Raw genomic sequence first — 25,633 nt, 5'->3', positions numbered from 1 at the left:
CTCCGCCCACCGGAGACGCGCCCGGCTGGGCGGGCCGTGATTGGTCCGATCGGGCTGCGTGCGTTTGTCGGCGTGGTCACGTTTCTGCAGCGTGCTCCGTCTGACCCGGACTGGGGGGACCGGGACCGACACATGTGGGATCCGAACCGAGCTGTGATGCCTAAAAATATCCGAGTCAGGGCGAGTTCAGACGGAACTCAGCTCCACCGGTTGGACCGCAGCTTTAACTTCAACAAACCAGCAGATGTTGTGTTAAAAACAACAACATTGTTTCTTTAGGGACATAAACACAGACACACACGTTATGTAACGAGCATCAGCATAATTAAGGAACCCGTAAGTTCATCATGTGCACTGTTCTGTCACAGCTCTCATCTTAAATACTAAAACAAATCTGTCTTTGCTGTTTTGAGTTGATTCATGTTTCTTATTCTTTTTTTTTTATCATGTTGTGTTGTCTTATTATAAAAAGTGTAAGAAAATCAACATCTGGATTATTGCTGTTATTCTTACTATAATTAGAATAGAACAGGAATGATAAATATTCCTATTTTAGATTTTTAGATAGATAGATGGCTCATGCGTCACAATAATCTCTTACATAAAATGTGCTGTAATTATGTAAGAGAAGAACTGCTGTTTTGGACGGTGAGGAGAGAAGCTGGATTTGGCCACTAGGTGGCGCTATAAGATCACACCACCAGCCTCCTTCATCTGTGTCTGCTGACAACTTCGTGTAATTCAGCCACATCCTGAGCAGTTCTTACTGGATGCTGTACTTTATTTCTTCGTCTTCTTTTTCTGAGTATTCTTCTCATTTATAATTTTTCAAAGTTACCATCATTGCTGTTGTTGCGGTGGTTTTGTGTCTCTGCCTTTTTTGGCAGTCTTCGGCTTATAACGACAAATTACAGCTTTCAGGAGTGCCAAAATTCCATGTAAACATTAACTCAAGGAAAAAAATACACCAGATGGTAAAAATAAGCTTTAAATGAGGCAACATACTGAAAAAATGATCACATAAAGCACTTCACACAAAGCTAAATGTAAAAACATATTAAAAACAACTCCAAATAAACAAGCCTGATCATATGATACATTCACTCTGCTGGAAAAACACAAACAATCTCTCATCTTGCCAGGAAACTCATGATAATTTTTTGCTGTTACTAGGCAACCAAGGCTTAATAAGTGAGGACAAGCTTTGGAGGACCACAGTGCACGTAGAGAATCAGCTAGCTGACAGCTGCCCACCTCCACCGCTCTCACCTGAGTTAGTCATCAAGATATGCTGCATTGCATCAGGAGCTTGTGACGGTGCTGCTGAGGATGGTCTCTGTTAATGCCACAGACTGGAAGACGGCTGCATCTGCTCACAAAGAAAACTATGTATATATGAGAACCTTGTGAAATAATTATGTAAAATTGAATAAATCATGAATTTCCCTCTCATCAACTATCAGGGTCTCTCTGTTTACGCTTCAATTATTCAATATTCAGTCAACAAAAATGTACCCACTTAGTCTTTTCAAATCAAAACAGTCTTTAAAATGCTCCAACCCACAGACTGTGTGCTTTTCTGTGGATGGTCTTCATATGAATAACCTGAAACCGTTTTTTGTGTGTACCTATGTGAAGCGTCCTTTCCGTACCACAAAAGGAGCTACATAAAGTTGATTTATTATTATTATCACTTTGCTATGAAGCACAAATCATGCAGGGTGGTTCTTGTTTTTTGTCAGCCAAACACTGGGGGAGGAAAATGCTGGGATGATTTCTTTTACAATTCTCCCTGTCACTCACTTTTGTTAGAGTGGGTATCACACATCATTTTAAAAAATACCCAGTGTAGTAAAGTTTGTCAGCGTTGCCTTTGCGTAGTGCGGTGTCATGCATAGAAAATATGAAAGGGCCTCTGGCATGGCAGGCAATGTGGACAGATGGTTGGTCCAGCTCAGACGTGCGAGGAGAGAGCCCCGGCAGAATGGATGAATCATCATTCTACCAACTGTTCTCCTCAGCATGTTTAACTCGCTCTCGCTTTGTTTTTGTGGCTTGACAAAAAAAAAAAAAAAAAAAGAAAAAAAAAAGGTTGAATTATAGAGAGGAAGTTGTCAAACAGCATCACGATGAAGAGGCGCCTCGTCTCGAAGCAGGTCTGAGCATGAACATCTTCACTGGACGTTGGATGTAACTCTGATCTGAAAAGGCTCAGAGCAATGTGCTCTGGAAGGTAAAATATTTATAGGGATCTGGCATTAAAGCATATGGTGTTCCCCATAAAGCTGCTTTTGCCGCAGCAGAACCGCTTTGACTTCTTGCTAAAAATTACCATGAGTGGTGGACGGCCTGCCAGAAAACAACAGCTTGTCATTGCAGGATCCAGAACTGTTTGTGTATTAAATTTTTTTAACCATTCAGAATAAAAATAAATAGGATGATGGTTCATTCAGTATAATATAGTTCAAAGCTGCAGTCTTAAAGTTTTGAAGGAACCCAAAGATAGCACCTGTAAGAAAACTTGTCTTTTCTGAATCCAAAACGAAGCTCCTTTTTGCAGACGTTTCAGCCCCGCTGACCTCACCAGGCCTACTGTGATTATGATCACTGATACAGCCTCTAATAAAAACAGAGCAAAAACCTACCTGGCCTTTAATTACATCCAAAAATAAATCACTCACTGACCTCCTACAGATTTTCCGTTTCCGGGTCGTGGGGGGGTGCTGGAGCCAATCCCAGCTCACATTGGGTGAGGGCGGGGTCACCCTGGACAGGTCGCCAGTTCAACACAGGCCCAAACATAAATTATACTTCAAAACAAAAACGATGTTAATGCATGTGTCTCCTCCTCCAGACCGTGATTGTGAGATACAGCGTTTGAATTTTCAGCGGTGAAGTTAAATTAGGTGCCTTTTATTTTTTTATTTTTTTATTTTATTTTATTTTTTTGGATACCTTGTTTGTTTTGCTTGTCGTTGCTTCACATTTCCGCCATGTGTTGCCTCGGTGGGGATCCACCTCTCATCCTGGCACAGCCACGATCAGCTGCACTGCAGCTACACAACACTACACACAACAGCGTGTCTCGATTCCGCAGTTGTGTTTCACCAGCACCAGGTAGCAGTCAGTCAAAGCTGCTGGAGATCCGTATTGGCTCATCCGAGCCGGTCCGGGGCTGCAGGCTCCACCTCCCCGCCGGAGCCCTGCCCGCGTTGCGCTTGTTGCGGCGCGCTCGGCTCACGCGTGAGAAGTTGTGGAGGAGCAGGAGAAGAGAGCGGAGACGATCCGGAGACTTTGGAGCGGGGAGGAAATACAGACTCGGCTCCTGTCGGGCTCACTCTGCAAGGTGGAAATACGCTGAAGTCCCCGGACAGCGGGCAGAGAGAGAGAGAGAGAGAGAGAGAGAGAGAGAGGGGAAGGAGCCGAGACGAGTTTGTGGCATTTAACTGAGAGACCAAGCATACCCAACAGTATGCGGTGCAGTTATGGCAGGCAAGGGTAAGACAGCAGTGAGGACGCTGGAGGATTTAACGCTTGATTCTGGTTATGGTGGAGCCGCGGACTCGGTCAGGTCGTCCAGCGTGTCGCTGTGCTGCTCCGACACGCATCAGTCCTTCTCGCATGGGGGCAACTGCTGGCATCTGACGGAATCCATGCACAGCAGACACAACAGTTTGGACACAGTCAACACCGTCCTGGCGGAGGACACGGAGATACTGGAGTGCTCGGGTCAGTGCGCCAAGCTGCCCGAGCTGGAGGACGCGCCATGGAGCCTCGGCGAGGTGGAGGGTGCCCTGAGGAAAGACGAGGAGCTGATGGTCGGCGACCCGCCTCCGGAGGTCCTGGCGCGGCTGTCGGCGCTCATCAGCCGAGCTCTGGTGAGGGTGGCCCGGGAGGCGCAGCGGCTCAGCCTGCGCTACGCCAAGTGCACCAAGCACGAGATCCAGAGCGCCATCAAGGTGGTGCTCTCCTGGACCATCTCCGTCAACTGCATCACGGCGGCCCTGAGCGCCCTGTCCCTCTACAACATGAGCACCGGGGACAAGTTCAGCCGGGGCAAGTCGGCGCGCTGCGGGCTCATCTTCTCGGTGGGGAAGTTCTTCAGGTGGATGGTGGACAGTCGGGTGGCTCTGAGGATCCACGAACACGCTGCCATATATCTCACCGCCTGCATGGAGAGTCTGTTCAGAGAGGTGTTCAGCCGCGTCCTGCGCAGCGCGCTGGTGGAGAGGGACAACGGGATCCCCAAGTTTACGCTGGAGTCATTGGAGCAAGCCATCAACAGCGACTCGGAGATCTGGGGTCTGCTGCAGCCATACCAGCACCTCATATGTGGCAAGAATTCAAGTGGTAAGAAAAGTTCCGCAGAAATTCTGCCTTCTAATTCACCGCGAATCTCAGAAAATGAACCAGGTCGACACCGGTTTTCTCTCTGAGCGCTCATCTCCAGTGGATGTCCATGTGCTGCAGGAAATATCTAGAAGCTTTAGCCAAGACTCAGTGACTCAACTGAGAGCCCCAGGTTTAATAAAAAAGAGTAGCTTCTCTTCCACAGACAAACACCTCCAACTTTCACTCATCTGTTTAAGAGGATGGCACCATTTTAAGGCAGAGCATCTGACTGAAGCACCAAGTGATAATCTGCTTAGTTGGAGAAGTAATGTGACCATAAACTATATAACCATGCTGTGGAATAAGCACTAAATCATCTGGCTCTTGTAATGGCACCTCCCCAAACAAAGAAAAGGGCTTGACAGTTTTTAGAGCATTTATTACGCTCAGCGTTTTTTTTTTTTTTTTAGACCCCCAGGCCCTGAAACAGGAACCACCTATCTTAGCTATTAAAGCCCCAAAGCAACAGCAGTCAGAACAGATATTTATGGTTGACGAGCTCCACCTTTTTATTTCTTTGAAGCTATTGTGTTCTCAGATTTTCATTCTGGAGATGGGAAGAATGTTAATGGCTGTTTGTGAGAGATTGAAGCTTGAGGTGTGTGCAGATAATGTGTGTCAGGATTTGGATTGTTGTGTTTGTTGTTTTGTGTTTTGCTATTGTGTGCTGGCCTTGTTGGTAAGGCTATTATTGTGTCGCTCCAGAAGGTGTAAGCTGTCAGTGTGGGCTGCTCCTCTTATCCAGGCTTGAATGAATTGGCTGTAACTCTAAAGCAGAAGGGACTTGAAGTGCTGTTCTCTAATAGGGAGCCAAACTTGTGTGATATTGACCCAAAAAGATTAATTTAGCTAATTTGTTTCCTTTCCGCATTTATAAGTTAAAGGTCCCATATTGTATATTTTCATGTTTTGTATTTTAAAGAAGGTCTTGGTTCTATATTCATGCTACATAAATATCAACATGTCAGAGAAATGAACGCAGACTTTGTTCGGAAACTGAGCAAAGGCTGAACTTTAAAACGAGCTCTTAAGACGTCAGAACAAAACAATCCTACCCTAAGTTACACTCCCACGTCCAGTCTATCTGGAAACCACCTTCCATCTGCAGGAAGTAGCTTTCTAAAGATTTAACTGAAATAAGCAATATTACTATCAATATTATAAGTTATTACTCTTTGAGATCCAAAAACATAAAAAAATATTGTGAAATACAGTGAAGGTTGCCTAAGCTATGAATAAAAGTGAGGAAATTTCACACAGACCAGAAAATATCGCTTCAGAAGTAGTCTGAGGAAAAAGTGAGGTGAAATAGATATACTTGATATACTTTTTATCATCTGTCCCTTCTAGTCTGTCATGTTTGTGAAAGTTTTCTTATAATCCTAAATGTTGCACCAAATCCAAAAACCAGATATATTCAGTCTAAAACAGCAAATCCTGAGATTTGAGAATCTGGAACTGGATCACGTTAAGCTTGAAATAATCAACTTATAGTCAAAACAGTGTAGTAATTATTTTATCTGTGATGTGAAGAACAAACTGCTGGTGGAATAACCTTTCTCGCCCTTTTATTTCTTCTTACACCCCTTATATACCTCTGTATGTGACGCTGACATTTAGCCGTGAGTGAAAACACTACACACTGCGCCTTCGTCTTGAAGCTGTAGCAGAGCACGCAGAGCCAAGCATGCATCCTGCTCCACTCCTCCTCCTCCTCCTCCTCCTCCTCCTCCTCCTCTTCCTCCTCTTCCTCCTACTCTTCCTCTGTGGGTCGCATCATTTCCTGATGGTGCAGAGGAGGCTACAATTTGCGCTTGCCCAAAAACAGCATGATGTCACTCTGTGACAGCTAACGTGAAAAAAAGGACTGAAAGGTTGCTTTTTGTTGTTGTTGTTGTTAATGTGGTAAGCCAACATTTCATTCTGTCAGTTTGGTTTTTCCTCGCCTCTCACCGCACTTGAAATTCATTCAAATGTCAGGTTTCAAATTGAGTTGTACACAACAGTCCATCCAATCGCCCATATCCTGAAATATTAATCAAACATTCACTCAGAAGTCACGTTGAGCCTTTTTGAGGTTTAAGAAGGAAGTCTGTCGTGAGTCAAAAGGAGGACAGGGTATTCCCACTGCAGAGACATGCTGTCTCTTTTGGGGAACAAAAGCATTGCAGGACATTGTGACTAAATGCATGTTGCTCCACGCTCCCAGTGACCATTCGTGACCGTTCTTTGCTCTGACTAATGAGCAGAGCTGTGCAGAGGCTTTTCTGTCCTCACTACTCTCTGATTCTTTGCAGAATTTCAGATATTTTTTTCATCAAAAGAAAGATAGCCATGCATGAAAGGAATTTTTGAAAGCCTGACAACACTGATTGTGAAAGTAGACCCACCTACAGGTAGCTGTCAACAGGTGAAAGAATAGGTTGAAACAGTAAAAGAAAATCTAAAGAACAAATTCTGACAGATGTATTTTCAGCAACAATTCAATCTGCTGTCATTGAATGCATGTTTTCCTGACCTGTCACCTCTGTGGTTCAGGTTCTCTCCTCTGTCATTACCTCATCATGAAACCAACAAGCCGTCCTGACCATCATGGTAACATTTATTGGAGCCAAATGTGTATTTTGCCTGCAATGTTTATTCGGTTTAGGTTGCACGCATTATTTTGATGATGAGGAGTGTGGCTTCATATCACTGCAATGTTTATTTGTGTGCAGGTTTAGGCCAAGGGGTTAACCATTATGTTACATTATCTCCTATTTTTCCCAATTGTACAAGATCCGATCAGCTTCTCTTTCATGCAAACACAAATTAGGTTGGACTGAGGAAATCTGCTGTGGTTCTGAGTCATTACTCAAAGCACAAGAATCTGCTTGTTATGAAATGCAACCTGGGGTAATTTCATGATTTTGTACAAACAGGTGTTCTGGTCTTCTGCTGTGATTCAACCTTGAGTTAACTGGATTGCAGTTATACATCCGTAACTTAGTCTCATTCTGTGGATGTCCCTGAATTTGAAATGTGTTTGTCTACAGCGTGCCAACCGTGACATGGGTTGAACGTTTAGAAAGGAAATGATTTTATTATATTTATTTCCTGGTTCAGACACATCCTGAATGGTGCACCTCAACTATCTCCACCGTCTGTAACCAGTAACCAGCTGAGCTATGAGCCTTTGCTGGAATTCCATGAAGCAACAATAATTAGTATGTTGTATGTAATTACCTCAACAAACGTTTCAGCATGTTCGGCTGTCTTGCGTTAAACCCCAACTGACGAGAGACGTCAGGAACAAACAGCCTGGTTATCAGTTTCCAAACCTGACGGGGCGGCATTTAAATTTGGAATCCCCAATGATAATGATGATGTCTGTCATTTGTCGTGACCTTCCCCAAGGAACTGATCCAACCTCCGCAGGACAGATGACACAACATAATAGAATTGCGTAGCCTCCTATAGTCACCCTATTAAATTATCAGCGGGTGCCTGTTCTCCTTCCTTCTTCACTCTGTCTTTCACACCATATTTTGTTGTGTATTCTGCTGGGGTGGGGGCGGGCTGCACGTTTGTATATTTGTTTTCCACTGTGGTTTTTAATAAGCTCAACTCATACCCACATGATTCTGGCAAAGCCTTTTGTTGTCCATTCTGGTATTATTTTCTGCCTGTCCCTCTCCTCCTCGGGGTGGTCTTGCAGATGAGCTGACAGATTGCCGTCTTCCTGGTGGAGTTGCAAGCTTCCGGCCAGGCGGGTTGGTTTTGATGGATTTTTATGTCGGGGTAATTTCATAAGACCAAAGGCTGCACCCACACCTCTTCACCCCACTTGAGCAATGATCAGTGATTGTGAAGTTATGCGATGCTGTCGTGGCGCCAAGATGAATTTTATGAGCTGCATCCGTGTCTAGTTTCCTTCCTTGTTATTGGTTTGTGGAAATATTAACTTTCATTTCCTATTCTCAGTAATTTCAGTTGTAGGGATTCCAAAAAACGCTCCTCTCTGGTCAACAAGGGCCAGCCCAAAATGCTGTGGATTTATTACCGTTGTGTTTTTGGAGCATAGAGCCCCTTACTTTTTCAGAAACTAGGTGGGTCAGGATAAGATAATGAGAAGAGTGTGAGTGGGTTGAATGCTTGGTGCAGGAGGAGGAAGGAGGCTGGAGTGTCAGTTGGAGGTGGTGGTGGTGGTGAAGAGGCATTGGCACAGGTCCCACAGAGATATAATTACCATGCAGCTCCCTTTAATTAACACTTGTGCTTATCTGGTAGTCATTAAGATTAGGAATTAGCAATGGGAAACACTGGGGAGCTAGAGAGAACAAAGATGATAATTCCTCTCATTCATTTCTAAAGACCCGTGGCACAGGTCCACATCCATGTGTATGATCAGATCGCTCTGTGTGGCCGAGATAAGATGTTTTCCAGAAACACAGACCTGTGGAATTTCATTTACATAGTTTCTTGTTACAACTAACCATGGAACTATAAAATACTAAAAAAAAAAACAAAGCCTAGAACATGTAAACATAGAATGACACATACAGATAAACCTGTGATAACATCATTTTACTACTCAGTGCTTTATATGAGCAAGCACAAATGTACTATTATTACATTTTTCTGTGGATAAAAAAGAAAGAACCAAAAGAAATGCAACCCACATAGTATTTGTCTGTCTGCTCAGGTGTTGGGTTAGCCTTTCATGTAATTTCACCATATTTTGGAAAATGTTGTACTCACACATAGTTGGAGGCTGAAAGATGTGTTCCGCATTGAAAGGATCCAAGATGTGCTTTGGCCCATATTTTTCACTCAACTCAGTGCATCTATGGGCGGTAAACCTTGCAGGTCAGGACTATTGAAAGTGGACTATTTTGCAGGCGATAGAGAGAGACACTCCTGTCCTCAGCCTATCGTGTCCCACTTCCCCAACAGAGAATGAGCTAATCGTTGTTTTGCTTTTGCTGCATTTTTACACGAAGCTTAAACAGAAGGACTGAAAATACACCGGAGGGGTCTGATCTTCTTAAAACCACCTGGTCACACAAAAAAGACTGCGTATTTCAACAGTCCGCTTTTTATTTTGCAAAAGCTGTGAGAAAAATAGTACATTTTCTACATATTTCTGTCTGCCTTTTGAGCTCCTGAAGCCTGGTGGTGCTGATAATTTTAGGCTTCTTATTTATTTCTTCCGAAAGATTACACATTACTGTCATGTGACCTTCTAACCAATGAGTGAGTGAGTTAATATTTTATCAGCCCAGAGACAAGAAATGAGGCCATCTGGACGACAGCAGCCCGCCTTTTCTGCTGGTGAAAACAGGTGCGCCATTTTTCCTCTCGGTTTGTTTCAAAGTAGAAAACAGAGGACTCTCAGAGACAGACCGGGACTATACTGGAACTTCTGCTCAGCCAAGTTTTTAAGACTCTAATTTGGGGCTGAAAGATGCGGAAAGATGCTCACAAGTGTGAGCCGGCCTTTAGCAGCAGCTGAGCTAGCACAGTGGCTAATGTTAGCATTAGCACCCTCCCGCCGCTTAAGGGTGAGTACACCTGGGAAAACTTCCTCCTAACCTCCAGCATCGAGACTCTGTTTTGTGTGTGTCACTGCAGACAAGTTTGGACTCCGTACGTATCACCTTTTAAAGCACATTTAAGGCAAAGCTCACGCCAACGGTTTTCACCTTCACCACAACACATGAGCAACGGCGGTTCCTTAATCCACATAAGTAGAAAATCACTAATCTCTCCAGCCGACCTTAAAATAATTGTGACAATGATGTTGAAATTTGTCAGTGATTATGTTTTGGCGGAAAATACTTCCTGCTTGTGCGCGGCTGTCCTCTGTCTTGCTCTGTAGGTCTCACACCATGGTTATTGTTGTGTTGCTTTGTGTAATGAGGTCCATCTGTTCACCTCCCCATCCCTATAAAGTGTGTGTGATGCCCACAGCAGGTGGGCATTGATATTGAATCTGGCTTGTGTTCGATGAGTTCATCCTTTACCCACACACACACACACACACACACACACACACACACACACACACACACATTCATGCACATAGACAATGTCAATATGACCTAATTGTACACTCCCATGTTTAACAAATACACAACATTCAACGTAGTGAGATGGTCCTGAAAGTCTGCACACTCACTGGGCTCCTTTCATGTTGACACCATTTGTGACAGTGGCTGTCAGGTTGTACTGTTTTATGTGAAGTTATCTGTCAGTGCTACAAAGCTTAATTCAGCACTTGTTTCCTGTAGAGACTCCTGAATCACCACGAGTTATGGTGTCACATTTTCTTTCATGTGAACCTTTTTTTTTTTTTTGGCTCCAATTCTCCAAAGAATGTTCTGTTGATGGAATTATAAAGACGTATGATGTTAACACTCTCAGAAAATTTGTTGGACCCTTCAACAAAATTTTCAACAAACACCCAAATTGGGAAGAATAAAATAAGAACCTTTCTGACTCAAAATGTTGAGGTGGCATTTCGCCAGTTTGATTTCACTTTTGATTTCATCTCATTTTCTTGGTTTTTCACTTCCTGCTGCACTGAAATAGAAAGAATAAGGGTTCAACTAATTACTAACCCTAAGTTAATTTCTGTGCTTTAACGATTCAGTTCTCTTGTATTACAAAAGGGAATAGTTACTTTGGAGCATGTCTGCCACATGTTTTTATTTAAAATGTTATTGATATCAATGAAGGAAATACATTTCCATCAGTTTCCTTGTTATCAAATTTATCTGCATTACAAGTTACCTGAGCAAGTCCACATTTCTGTTAAGTTTTTCGTATGTCATCATTTCAACTTTGCAATTGAGAGATGATTTTAACACCTTGGCACATAAAAACTAAAAAGATCTTAATGTCTACATGCCGCGAAGACAATAAAAGTGGTGAGCTAAAATCTGGACCAGACATTTGATAAGTTCAGCAGAAGTGAGATTTGAAATCAAAAGTGGGACTCTGGTGAACTGAAATGATTCTGTGATTTTAAAACAGGCAGTTTACATTTATGGGGAAAACCTGAACTTGTCTCACAGGCTTACCTGTGTTTTGCCTCTTGTCTCTTTGTTTCCATTATCACACGTGCCCTCTTGATCTGAACCTGCTCTCTGTGACAATTTTGCGGGTATTGTATCCCACAAATACATACAAAACAAGCCTAGTTAGCCACTTTAGAACATGAAACTCAGTTGGACAGTGTTGTCTGTGGTATTTTGTGTGATCTGCAACTAATCTTGAGACTTCCAAAAAGTTTTGAAATGTTTGGTTTACGGCAAACTGATGTCATTCTCGGAAAGGGAATGAGGATGTTGGCCTAAAAGAAAACATCACATCCTCTGACAACTTACTTACTGTTTCAGGGAGTGCATTGTCTTTCTGGGACTTTTCATGATTGCTTCTTGAACAATTGCCCAACTGTTTCATGCCACTCTGTGGTTATTTTTCTATTGCTGTTAAGGAAGGAAATTTGAAGCTAGGATCAACAAGTTGCCCAAAAAAAATTTGCATTACGACATCTTTATGTGGGCACTCATAAAAAGAAGAAAAATAAAAAATCCACTGAGTCACTGTCCTCATGACTTCAGTGTTTCATTAAATCAGTTGTGAGAAAGCAAACAGGGATGCTATCATATCTCCAAGTTTGACTAGGTTACTCATTGCTACTCAGCCCTTCTGCTATTGAATTATGCAGCGGGGCCGATGACTTACATTGTTCCTACATTGAGTTGTTTTCAAAAGCAGCTGGCATCAATCAGATTCTCTCTGTGCTTATTATTCTCCTTCTGCTATTATTTCACACTATACTACAGACTCCTGGAGCTTAAGTTGTTTATGCATGAATATTGAAGGAATGCATGTAAATCAGAAACAAACTCGATCAATTTCCTCCCTTCTGTTTTGTATTCATGTTAGAAGTACTGTCTGCAAAATATATGCAGTTATTGACACCTTCCTCGTTGCTGACTGCATTGCATTTTGAATGAGAGTGACAGCTGACAGTGACTTCGTTCCTTCAGACCGTCTCTCATTTTAGTCCTCCTTCTGTCTCACTTCCCTGCATCTTGTGGAAGGACATATAATGATACAGCAGCCGCTGTGCACATTGAGCATTTGTGCAAACAGACTTCAAGCCTTCGTGAGAATTGGTACTTTCCACTGCTAATAATTTGAGTGACATGTTAGGGCCAGCATATTTCCAAGATGCACCTGTAATTCACTGAAGTATGTCATTGCCCTGCTTAGCCAGCGAACTGTGCTACAGCTGTGCAGTTAAGTGTGAATCCTCCCCAACAAAGACACGACACGTTTAGCTAGTGGAAGTTACCGAGCGCTTCTACTTCTACTACACACTGGTCCATCAGTCAGTCAGCAGAGTCCCCATACACCTTACACTACTTTCATGTTATTTTAACACCCAGTTAGTCATTTGCAGCTCCTGCGCACACAGTGCTGTGTTTGTCTCACTTTATATTTATTATCTATCAGCAAGTTTAATGGAATAAAAAAATCAGCGTCGGGAAGACCCACCAGGCTGCTTTGAACCCGAGGTAAAAAGTTGTTCAGTTTTGTGGGGAATGTAGCCAAGATGAAGCTTTTTATAAAGTATAATAAATACAGATTTTTGTAGCAACAGTTCAATGTAATGTCAAATTGACCTTTTACACACACATACTGTATTTAGCCATCATCCCGTCTTATTCAGTCCCTTTATTCTGCAAGCTAACCCTTTTTCTCTTTGTTAAACCTGGTTTTGTGTACATTTTGTCGGATGTTCATACACAAACAGGAAGTCTTTTGTCCCCTATGTTTTTGTAGCTTTTGTGTTGACGTCTCTTCCTGTTGGCTGGTCACATTTTGGTTCAATGTGACAGTGATAGTTAGAGGATGTCTCCAAGCAGTCTCGATAAGCACAGATTATTACAAACTATAACACGATTACTTGGCATGTCCTGCGTCTCCTAGTAGAAGTAATTCAGGGCTTTGCGAGAATCAACAAGAGCAGTTTTTCACATTGCTTTTCATACTGTTCCCCATGCAAAGAGCATATTTTCCCTTCACATGTTTTTGGTTTTAAACTTGATGTTGACTTCTGACAGTGAAGCAGTCCCACTGAGGAGAATAACCTTGCTGTTTACTTTTGTTCTGCGGTCATTTCAGTGTGAGGGAGCTGAAATAAGTTGGTTTTAAAGGATAAAAGGGAGATTACCGGCTCAGTGTTAGCAGTTGGACCAGTTGGATGATTCATAAACAACATCACACAGATGATGTCTTACAGCTGGTTGCCAGTAATGGTGGATCTCCTTTACACAATTTTATCCATTGGCTTACTGAGAGCAAAATTTGCCTGTCTCTGCTGAATTGAGTAATGCTTGTGTAATACTTGTACAGTTATGCAGCAAGGAGAGCTTCTAAATTTAAGGTCAGTCTCATCAATTTTACAAATTGAAAGCAATAGTTCTATCTGTATGAATAAATGAGACACAATCGTGATATGAGGACCATTTTGTTGCTTTTATAATTAATACTGTGTGAAATAATCACAATTGAAACATTTTTGGTGTAGATCACACAAAACCAGCAATTTGAAGAGATCCCAGATTTAGTTAGATGGTGCAGACTACAACCATCTATAACTCACACTCATTATGGACAATTTTACAGTCACAAATGACCCTGGACATCTTTTTTTAACTTTGTGAGGAAGTCAGGAAGTGACAGTGTTAACATGATTTAAATTTTGTTTCGTATTTTAAATTATAATTAAATATATTTTTTTCTTTTTGATTAAGTTTTCAAGGTCAGCACCAGAGATGTTTCTTTTTATTTGACAGGGGGTAGTTATAGTAATGAGACGAAATGATGCAGTGGTCAGTAAAGTGGAGACTGATGAATAGAGCCTACGGCACATGGGGCATGTCTGCGTCCTGCTGTTCAGCAAGGCACAGGGTCTCAGTGTGTGAAAAGACACACCATTACAGCATTTAATTAATAAAGGGTGAGTGTGGGAGCAGTCTCTGGCTGTTCCCAGGTGGTGATGGGAAATTAGGCACCTTCCTCTGGGGAGAACCATCTGGTGTCACAGTGACACAAAACAGACCGATGGACAGGAATAGAGATATTTTGCATTCTGGGTAATGGAGTCTTGGGGATTACCTTTTGGACTCTCTTCTCCTTTGTCACCACTTAATCCTGATGTGATAAGTGCAAACAGCAACATGAAAAGCTTGTGATAACAAAGCTTGTGGATAACAAAGCCCACGGTGATGTAAACTGTTTCTCAATGGCTGCTCATTGAGAAACGGTGACGGTGGCTCAGTCCTACAACCATATTCTTGACATTTGGGCTTTCTCAGAACTGACTCATGTGAAGATGGCATTGTGTAGCTTGGAACAGTTCCTCCTACAGACATGAAGTATTTCACAACCATGAAAAGATGGACATTAAAAGTGAAGCTGCACGCAGTGTGATCAGTCTCCTAAGTGACTTCTTCATCCTCCGTTTCTTCTGCTGAAGATATTTAGGATTTTTGTTAATAAAAGCAGCTTTACTGAATTTTAAAATGTAAAAATCTGCAGTGACTGTATGAAGGAAACAAAGGCTTAAATGAAGATGCAGCAGCACCTGTATTTTCTGTGTGGGAGGTTGGTTTGGACTCCCAGGATTCCCTGTTCTTACAGAAAGTGACAGTGCTGGCTGATCAGGGAGAGGTTGTGGGGTTGAACGCAGCAGGAAATTGCTGTGATATGTTGTTATTCACCTGAAATGGCTCCAAAATACATCAACCTGCTTTCACTGCCCTGAAGTAATGGTTTTTTGTGTATAAAATTGACCTGTCATTTCGTGAAAAAATCACAGTTAGCTGCTGAATGTTTGTCTTCTTCGGTCTGCTAACAATCAGTTTATTGGGCTCAGCGTTTGCTAGATGTGCTGGATGAGATAAATAGATAATTCCAATGCTTATGTTTAGGTTATATTTTAGGCTTTGTTTGTAAAGAAAGATCATGAAATCAGATTCCTTGAGACAAAATGCCAACAAGAAGTCCCACTCCACCCCCACTGCGCCCGAAACACCAGCTCTCAGAATCTCCACTGAAGCTTAGTAGTTGAAATAATTGGAAAAAATACAAATGTGTATGCGAGCGCCGCACATGTTTTCCCAGCGATTATGCTCTGTTATCCTTTACTTCGCTGCCAAGCTTACTGCACTGCACAATAAATCATGATCACCCTCTGAGCTTTCTTTTATGTGTTTACTCTGCTATGCCACCTGTCTGGTTGAACCTGCTTTGCGTCATACTGTGGTCGTTGGGCTGATGCGACAGACAAGCGCAGACATATTGGCTTTAGTCAGGTTGTATCACCTGATTCATTGCCAGTTTCCCATTCAGTGCAGGTGTACGGGCTGACACAACCCTGCTTGTGCCTGAGGGTGTGGTCAGTGGCGAGACACCTCACTTTAGCTGCCTTTAGTTAGTTTAGTTTAGTCTAACCCCATCTTTTTGCTCGAGCTCTACCTTTAAAGTAATTTTAAAATAAAGGCGGGCAAAATGAAAAATATAAATGAAAATTTTGAACTTTTTGATTTGCCTTTTTGTCGTCCTCAAATGTTCTTTTCAGCGAAAGTCAGTTGAAACGTCACAAGCTGCTGGGTGCCATCAATTTGATGTGAGGCTACACAACAGTTGGTGATCTTGTAGGATTTACAGAGTTGTCTACCACCAGAGCTTGTTGTTACTGACCAGTCATTCCATGTGTTGTCTAGTGTGTTCACTGAAAAATGTTTGCAAGGTGGTGGAAACAAATTGTAAAATTTTGTCCACTATATGTAGGTTGTGTGTGTTTTTTTGCCAAGCTGTATTTGGACCACATAGTAAGTGTGATAAAACTAATAGGAGAATTAAGAAGATGTCGGTTAAGAGCAGTTTGTTACTCGCCTACACACTCTTAAGGAGCGGTCTAATCAAGCAACATAGCTGAAAACACTACTGTGGGGGTGTTTCTTAAATTGTCCATTTGCCATTAACGTTAAAGATCCTGTATCAAGCTGCTGATAATTCACTTTCCAAAAAATGTTCCCACTCTTGCTCACCCGTTGCTGCTGCTGCTGCACCCATGTGTAACAAAGAAAACTTACATTAGCGTCACTGTTCCTGGTCAATTTTTGTAGCAGGAAGCAACAGGTTGTCACAGAGCAGTCACCTAACATCGTCGTCATTTCGTAACATGGTAATGCACCGGCAGAGGTCTTAACAGGTTTAATGTCTGAGCTCAGCCATCATTAAGTGCACAGAAAGGTGTTAGTGTACATCCTGCAATGCCAAGTTTATTCATCCACAAACTCATTCACCTATGTTAAAGAACACCTACACAAGTTAGCTGCATGAAATCAGTCCTGCTTCCACGTATTATATTCAAAGTAAAAAAAAAAAATCCTACGTCTTTACTGCAGAAGATATTTCCCACACTCTCAAAGCAGATACTCAATCTCATCAGTACCCGCAATCCATCATAATGTCCCAGAGGCTGCCTGGTACCGTCATCAAAATACAGTTTGTTTTTTTGGCATATTTTCACCCGTGAATGTATCATCAGGGGGGTGGTAGCATCTCTCATCCTGACCTGCATTTCATTGCAAAAGCTTGCTTTAAAAATGACTCAGACTGAGTCAATATGGGCATGCATAAAATGTACACCGAACTAGAAAACATTAGGGACATTTCTCTTTTAATAAAAATCACAAGATCACAATTTTTTGAGACAAATGTTATTTCTTGTAAATGTAAAAATCCAAATGTTGTTCAGCTGTTTTAATCACCATAGAGTACTCCATAATATTCTCATAATCTATCAATATGTTAACAATATAAACGATTATTGGATATTGAAAGTTCGTTATTGACAAAAAAAAAAGTTTGCAGCAGCTTTCATGCTTTGTCCAGCTGCTGTGGAGATTGTTTCGTTATTCCTACATGAATAGAGAATTTCAGTCACGTGACACCAGATAAAATGACTTGTCACTTGACCGGCGATCACTCCCTCTAGGATTTCGTAGTGTGAAGTTGACAGTTGCCCTTTTTTCATGCTGGTTCCTCTTTCTCTCTCTGCTGGAGTTCAGGGCTGTGAAATTGTCCAGGAAGCATCAATCATGTCTTCATTTCCCAGAGCCCCCTCCTCCTCCACCTACCACCCGTAGTCCTGCTGCTGGTCGCTGCTCTATGCCGGAGTTTAATGTTGAATGATTTCACTGTGTGACTAGATTTATCCTTGTGAGGAAATAGTGAGTCTCATTTACCTGCTTGAATTTCTCTTGAACTTGTTGGCTCATCCGTGTTCTAGTGCAGGACAGTTGATATATTTTTGTGTCTAAAAACCTCATTCCAGAGGTGTGCCAGCGTTGCCGAAGAGAGAAAATCAGAGATTCCACCTGCTGGGAGATGGATTGGATTTTTCAACTTTATTTTTTATTTTCTTTTAGCACACATAGGAAGAAGTTCACAATGGAAATAGCAGTGCAAAGTATGCTAAGCCATAGATACTATATGATGCGTGTGTAAATGCAATTAGAACCCAAACTTTATATATATTTTCACATTTTTTATGCATCTTTTTATGAAATAATAAAAAAAAAAAATGCCAAAGGTGGGTGATAACTGACATGAACAAACATGCCAGGTGTACGTTAATTAGGGAAATTATTTATTTTATTAAAACACAAAATAACTAAATGTAAATTGTCTGTGTTTGACTACTTCTGCAGGACAGAATAACACTAATGAAACTGAGCACATCAGCCCTAAATAAGTTCAATATTTTTAGTAAGCTGTCAAAAAAATGACAGCTGAGACAAATAATGTGATTCGACATAGTAAATTGCATACAGAGGAGATTTTGCTGTGTGATAAACGGAGGACAGGGAATCACAGGCGCCTTTCCAAGCTTGGAAGAAATATTTTCTGGTTCTTCTTCTTTCTCTCCCTTGGCATTGCAGCTAAACATTTATGTTTCACATTATTTGTGTGTTCGCGCTTTTGAAAGCATGAGTCATCTTTACCATCGATGGGTCTGTCGGACCAGATCTACAAGCAGACCAATTTCTGCCCTCATTGTTGGACTGTCCCGAGTGTCAGCCACTGTTTGTTGTCGTCATTTTGTATGTTGGTCTGTGTATGAGCCTCTATGCCATAAAGATACTGCCCTGTCAGACGTTTTGCAGCTGACACCATTAATCACTGAAGTAGACGCGTGGATACACAAACAGCCTGATGTGCATTCGGGTCTTCTGGGGAGGGGGGTAAACAAAATTTTGGAGAGAATGACAAAAAGTCGCCCAGAAATCAGCTTTGATCACCTTTATCAAAGAAGACAAACAACAAGAATCAAGCAAGCGTCTGAAATGTTCTGAAATGTTTTTTTCTTTTTTTCTTTCTGTCTGTGGAGAAATCTGCAGAATAGCAGAAATTCAAGATGTGCTTCTGTCACATTTAAAGACCATTCACACTCATGACGAGAAGGCTTCGGTCGCACTCTGTCGGGGCTTTTCCTCTTAAGTCTTATCAGAAGCATATATTCTTTTGATCTGAAAAAGAAAAACGTTCTGTGTTGATGTTAATGCTTGGAATGTTACGTTGAATTGATTTTGTCGATTATGTTTTGTTCCACAGTAGAACATCATCGTTTCTGGTTAGCTTGTAGAGACAACGGTTGTAACGGTTTCATATACCGTTGGGTTTCAATCTTAACTAAATTTTAAATATATATCCACACAGATGCATCATATCAGTTTCATACGTAGCAATTTAAATAAGGAGGCTATTTTTATTTGAAATGGAGCACAATTTGAAAATGCTGAACTTGATTGCTTCATGAAATGTAATCAGTGAAAATGGGGAAACTACAATACTTGCAGTAAATTGTGTTTTTTTGTCAAAAGAGCTTGAAATGACAGGATTTGAATTTTTTTTTTTTTTTTTTTTTCCTCTCGCTGAAGAGATTTGATTGTATCGTTGAGCTCAGAAGCTTTTGATTTAGTTGCCTGAGGATGCTACCAATCTATTCATCACTTACTAACTTATAAAAAAAAAAAAAAGAGAGAGAGAGAATAACAACTACAGGATGACACAGCATCCCATGATTTCTTTGTGCTGCCAACCACATGTTAGTCACTGGTGTAGTTTGTCTTGTGTGTTGTGGCTGTTTCCGGAGGTGTTGAGGGGCTGATTGCTTTGCTTTTGGAGCACGTGTGCAGAATTTCTGAATATCTCTTGGCCCACTTGATCAGAGGTCGGAGAGACTTATCTGACTTAATGTGTCGCTCCTGAACCGGGAACTTGTTTACTCAAACGTTACATTATTGGATTTATACTCTTGCTGTGATTGAACATATTGATGTAACAGCTTTGTTACATGAGATTGTGTTCATCTGACTGCTCCATGATAGATTGGCATCCTGTCTGGGTTGTTTATCTGCCTTTTGCCCAGTGCCTGCTGGGATAGGTAGATGAATAGAGTGGTTCAGTTCAAACACAATGAGATATCAAATAAATGTTCTCTTTTAATAAGAGTTCCACAGTTTTAACAAACAGCTTCCTGACTGTAGTTAATCTGCTCGTAGGGAGGGAGGCACTGCGGCTCTCCATATCATTTGCTTTTTAAATCCCTATTTTGAGTTTTTAAAATAATGACACCCAGTAGTGGAAAGCCTTTCCCCAGTGCACATATTAATGACCCCAAAATATAATTACATGACGACTGAACTAATTTGTTAGCAAGTTTGTGATGATTTTCAATCTGAGCCAGCTTTGTGGAGAACAGTTACTGGAAATGGACTAATGGGGAAAGGACTGTTCTGAGGTCTAGTTAGGCATTATTCAGGACCATGTGAGAGCATCAGTGCATTCAAGTGTTGTTTTAAAGAGTTTATAAACCAGCCAACTTTAATTGGAATGAAAAACCATGTAAAATATTTACTTCTCTACATTACCTCGCGTTGGTAATTATACCAAAAGTACGATAAATAGATCATGGCTGTGAATTCTATGGAGCACTTTTTCGCCTTGCATCACCAGCACTTCCTGTACTTATGTGTTATTATGGTTGCTAGGTAACAGGAGCCGTGCATTGCGACCAATGGTAACTTAAAAAAAAAAATTATTCTGTGAAAAATCCAGAGGTTTTAACATTTATACTGTGAGAAAACCTCAATACTGACACGTAGTAGTGTAGTCATGCTTGTCTGTGCTTTTGCCCACCATATTATTTTCATTACCAGTTTGCAATGAATCTTGGTATAGTTTGGGCAAACAGATTTTATAAATGCAGGTTGAAGATAGATCAGCAATCAGCTTCTCCTCCTGTTACACCACACAGAGCCACTCTCACTGTATTTGTTTTCTTTAGCACCACCTTCACCTGCTGATAAAACATTTCATAAAGAAAATGTCAACTTAATTTCCTTCACAGAGCAACTGGACCCTCTAAAAAGAAGCACATTTCCGCAGTTTCTGATTGTGCCTGTGGCCTTTTTTTTAATTATTGTTATTATTATTTTTTTTGCAGTTGTTTTTTGACAACAATAACAGGGTTGAGTAGCACTGACTTTCTGTCATACACCCACTCAGACACCCTCATCAAATCCACATGTCGCACACGAATGGTTGCCATGGTCCTGCTGTTTTGTTGCATTCCCAGCATTGTGCCATTTCTTGGGTGAGACAGCACTTGTCAGGAATTCATCAGAGCAGCTTTGGCTTTGTGAGCAATAATTCTTTTTTAAATGCACACAGAGAAATACGAGAAGGCCTCAGATTGGTTATATAACCCGTAACTTTAATTAAAATAATCATAAATCCATTTGCTGCTCCTCATTTTAATAAACTACAAAGAGTAGTCACATTCTCCATTTTTTCTTTAAGTAGCTCGAGTCCTCCTTATACCTGATGGGATTTATAATCATAGAGAGAACTGTCAGTCGGGAGGCATTTGGGATGAATGCAACTGGTTTCTTTCAGTGTGACATGCCAGCACTGTAAAACAGAAAATTTAAACCTTCTTAAAAATGTTTTTTTTTTTTTTTTTTAATGTTGAACTTTGTGCAGGTAATTGTTGTAATACGAATCTTCAAAAGAATATTTATGTATATGAATATGTATCTTCAAAAACTTTGTGGCAAGGGATTTTCTGAACGCATCAGTGTTACACGTTACCCTGATCAAACGTCAAGAAAGTAAAGAAAGAGGCAGAAAAGACCCAAGAGCGACATGAAATGGCTTTTTTTGATGTGTGTCCAAACACCTACGCCCATTCCTTAGTTCATGTCATCGCAGGTCTGATGTACGTGAACATGCAGAGATATGCCACTGCTCATTTCCGCAGCTTTCATTTCATGTCATCTCTTGAGGAAAAACAGCCTTTTTATCACGTTGCTCAGCAGATTGGTACATTGTGGCCACCGTACTTTGACTTAGATCCCTATGGGTATAAATTGATGTGCATCAAATTACTTGACATGACAGATACGCCCGTGCTCTTACTTGACAGTTTTTCCTGGTCCACGTGTACTTTTTCTGAAAATGTGTGTTGAGTAAGGTAAACTTCTCCGAAATGTTGTGTTCAAACTGGAAATGTAGAGAAATGTAAACTGTAAATGTGGGGATAATTTTGCTGACGTAGCTGCACTGTGTTCGTTTTACAGCGGATTTAACGCACTAGTGCATGCCTCCCTTCGGTGCATATTTGGGTCAAAGGCCAAGCTGCAGCCATCCAAGTGTCCCAGATGACCACTGTCGCCTGCTGTACCCATGTGTGTGTTTGAAACGCTTGTGATTCAGGCGCAGATGGGGTCATGGCTTCAGTTGAATATAAATGGACTAGTAGACGGCGTGGACGTGCTTCAGATGACGCGGGATCTCACTGGAACTTCCCGCCCTTGTCTGGAGGCTCAAGATATGGTGGCTAGTAAGACGGGAGGTGAAGAAAGGCCAGAGTAGTTCAGCCTGTTGGTTATGCAGACTGGGCTTTTAAAGTAGGCCAGCTCATGCCTGGGAGCAGCAATGCCAACTGAACATCCTTGGTCGATCTGTGAGGCGGTGTTTTGGAGGGACCTCCGGGGAGCTGGGGCTGTCAAGCACTTGAAATGAAGCAAAAAGGAAACTTGCTTGGTTTGGTTCTCCAACACTCCCTTTGTGCAGCGCAGACAGCTTCATTTTTCGTCAAAAGCTACAGCTGCTTCATATTTTAAACTTCAAGTAACCTTTTATACCGCAAGACTACGAAAGAATAGACAAGTTTAGACTCAGAAAAACTTTGGTTGTGCCTCCAGTGATGTGAGGTGTCTTTATCGAGCACAGGACAGGGAGGTAAAAGGATGTGGACAGGACAGCATCCCTCTAGATAATGGTTGGAGCAGAGCCAGCAGGTGGTTGATGGAAAATGGAAGTCCTGGTGGTCAGAGGGGAGGGAGGACAGAATGGCACAACTGAGGTGATATATATAGCTTTCAATGGCTGATGGACTCATGGAAGGCAGGCATGTGGTGAATTATGACTGTATGACAGAGCCTCAGTGCTGAGATTGAGCCAAAACCATAAAGTTGCTGGAAAACAAAAACTGACGCAATGCACATTGAATACCCAGATTGATGTTTTAGGTAATTTTACTTTGATAATCATTCTTCAGTGAATTTGCTAACCAGCTGCCACATTTTTCTGACATCTGAAGCTACAGGTTACTTAAAAAAGGTTTTAAAGAAAATGCAAGCGAAAGTATTCATGAAAGCCTGCCAACTCCACAGGCAAAGGCCATCAACAGTCACAGGGCTTCAATTTGTTATTTGCATATTCTAATAGAAAATATTACAGTTCATCTACTGAGATATATCAGAGGCACAAGACACTTCCACATAAATAAAAGATTGGCGTGCATTTTTCACAGCCGCTCACAGCAGGACCCTGCCACCGCACTTATTTAACTCTCAAAATCCCCCAGGAGTGCTTTTTAACAGTTTCTGTGATGAAATGGCTCCAACTGTTAAATAGTCAGGGAATTTCATGTTGACAGACAAAGTGTTTTTAATGATGGTTTGTCTCTTGTGTTACTCTGGCTTTCCTGCAGCCTGGGGGGGGGGGGGGGGGGGGGGGCAGAGAGAGACTCAGCACAATCTTCTATTCGCACATTGGCACGCAGTGGACACATGCATCATACATGCTTATCTATACAGCATGAGGGAGAAGAGTGAAGTCGTGAGATCAGGAAAAACCGGGGGAGTGCAGTAAATGCGCTGACTGAAAGGGAAACAAATGCAAGAAGACAGGAGAAGTGAGGAGAGGAAGAAGGTGGAAGAGGGGGTGGCGAAGGCCCGAGCGGCGCAGACCCGTTCCTGCTGAGCAGGCCGGGATAATCAGAGCAGGGAAATGAGCCGAGTCCCACGCAGTCCTCGCCAACCGCCCCGGAGCGACCAATGACAAGCCTGATGGATGGCGGCTCACAGTGAGCACTCTCCGCTGGGAGTGAGGGAGGAGAAGGGAGGCGACTGTGAAGAGAGAAAGCGGGGAGCTGCAGGTGGTCAGAGAGTCAGCCAGATACCAGGATTTACACAAAAGGCTGGGGGTAAAAGAGGCGAAGAACAAAGTGGAAATGGGTTTATTAATGACCACCGGGAGCAAATGTTTACACCAGGTGCCCAGTGACACATTTGAGATGGAGTTAGACAAATATTTCCTGGAGGCAGAGATGCTCCGCAGGCAGAAATCTTATTGGCCGAGTTAAGCCTCAGCCTGGTTACAAACCTCTCAATCGCCGCCTACATCGCTGATATTTTTACGCGTCTGGTGTTTTGCTCCTTCCCTGGATGGAAAAAGCAACTGATTCAATCAGTTGCGACGCAGCAACCACGAAAGTTGCTTCTGAGTTGACTAAAAGTGAAATCAACATGGTTATATGCATTAGTCTCACATTGGGTGGGACAGAAAAACTGATAACTGCCAAGAAACAGAAAATGGATGATGGAGAGGTTTAAATTTATAATTTATCTTTTAGTCTTGATGACAAAATTCTCGGCACATTAATTATATTTGCGCTTATTTACTGTACGCTGTCACAGGCTATTATGTGTGATCTTGGATGCCGGGCAGGACTTTCTGTATTTCCTGGCAATGAAGCTGGCTTAGCCTGACTTTGTATAATGATAATGGTTTACTTTGGTCCAGCCATCAAAGGACAGACCTTCGAAAACTGGCGTTTTGAACATCAAACACAGATCCAGTGAAAGGCAACTTAAAAGGGAGCGCTCCAAAGTTCATAGTGGGCTTCTTCACAGAGTTCAGCCGCTGCAATCTTGCAGTCACAACAATTGAAATGGATTCCATCAGTAGCCCGGTTTCACAGCAGGATATGGACCAGAAATGTTAAAACTGTTACTGAAGCGTAATCCACTTTTACTGAAATCTTCCTGACACGCAGCCATCTTTGGTTAAAATGTTTGAAAACATGGCTTAATCCACTGCTTCCATACATTAACATTTTTGCAGCCCATTAAGAAATTTGTGGATTTTTTTTTTGGACTGTGGGTACTGTCCAATGAAGAAGTATAAAATTTCCAGAGTCATCTGGCTGACTCTTATATGTGTCAAGGAAAACTGTGTGAACCTGCAGTGAAGCTCCACATGAAATAAATGTTGGCAGATCTAAAACTTGAGTTTATCATCTGAGAACCTTGTGGGGTTCTTGATAGGCCTTCAGAGTTCCCCCATAAGTCAAGAGTTTACTAGAAATCCTAATGAGACAATTTGTAAACCTTCCCGCTCAGCAGTTCTCTCTGTACTTGCTGTGTTGACAGTTACATAACGAAACACCAACAAGCATCCCTACATGTTGAGCTCCTGGGGACACGACTTTCAGCTCCAAACTTTAACTAAATTTGATCTGTGGTGCAGCTCCATAAACTGAACTGCTGCCAGAAAGCAGTTTGTTCAACCGCCTGGAAAATAGACATAATACACTTTTTCATCTTATTCACACTTGTCACACTTGTTCCTATATGGCACTGCTGGGTCACACTCCAATTGGGTGGACTGTGTCCTGGCCTGAAGTGCACCTTGAGGGTTTATTGCTGGCAGATCAGCAGCCAAGAGAAATAAACAAGGCAGTAAACACTAACTACCGGGGGGTTGACCACAAGGGAGAGCTTATTTTTCATTCTGCATGAGAGGTGTCCCAGTCAAA

General features: G+C 41.9%; 1 protein-coding gene across 3 annotated transcripts in view; it reads left to right on the top strand.

The window, feature by feature from the left end:
* Positions 1-3,264: 3,264 nt before the first annotated feature.
* The window catches only part of LOC115036732 (ankyrin repeat and BTB/POZ domain-containing protein BTBD11-A), a 126,361-nt gene continuing 103,992 nt past the window's right edge, over positions 3,265-25,633 (top strand). For 2 of the 3 annotated variants that reach the window (XM_029495052.1, XM_029495050.1), the window contains exon 1: positions 3,265-4,350. In XM_029495052.1, the coding sequence (XP_029350912.1) occupies positions 3,486-4,350 (865 nt within the window). In that variant the 5' untranslated portion in view covers positions 3,265-3,485. Of the gene's footprint in view, positions 4,351-14,785; positions 14,794-25,633 lie in introns of all 3 variants that reach the window. The other variant, XM_029495051.1, reaches the window with a different exon arrangement.

The sequence above is a fragment of the Echeneis naucrates genome, chromosome 23, assembly GCF_900963305.1.
Source record: "Echeneis naucrates chromosome 23, fEcheNa1.1, whole genome shotgun sequence".
Lineage (NCBI taxonomy): Eukaryota > Metazoa > Chordata > Actinopteri > Carangiformes > Echeneidae > Echeneis > Echeneis naucrates.
Note: the sequence above shows the minus strand (reverse complement) of the source record. Positions and strands in the feature narration are given on the sequence as shown.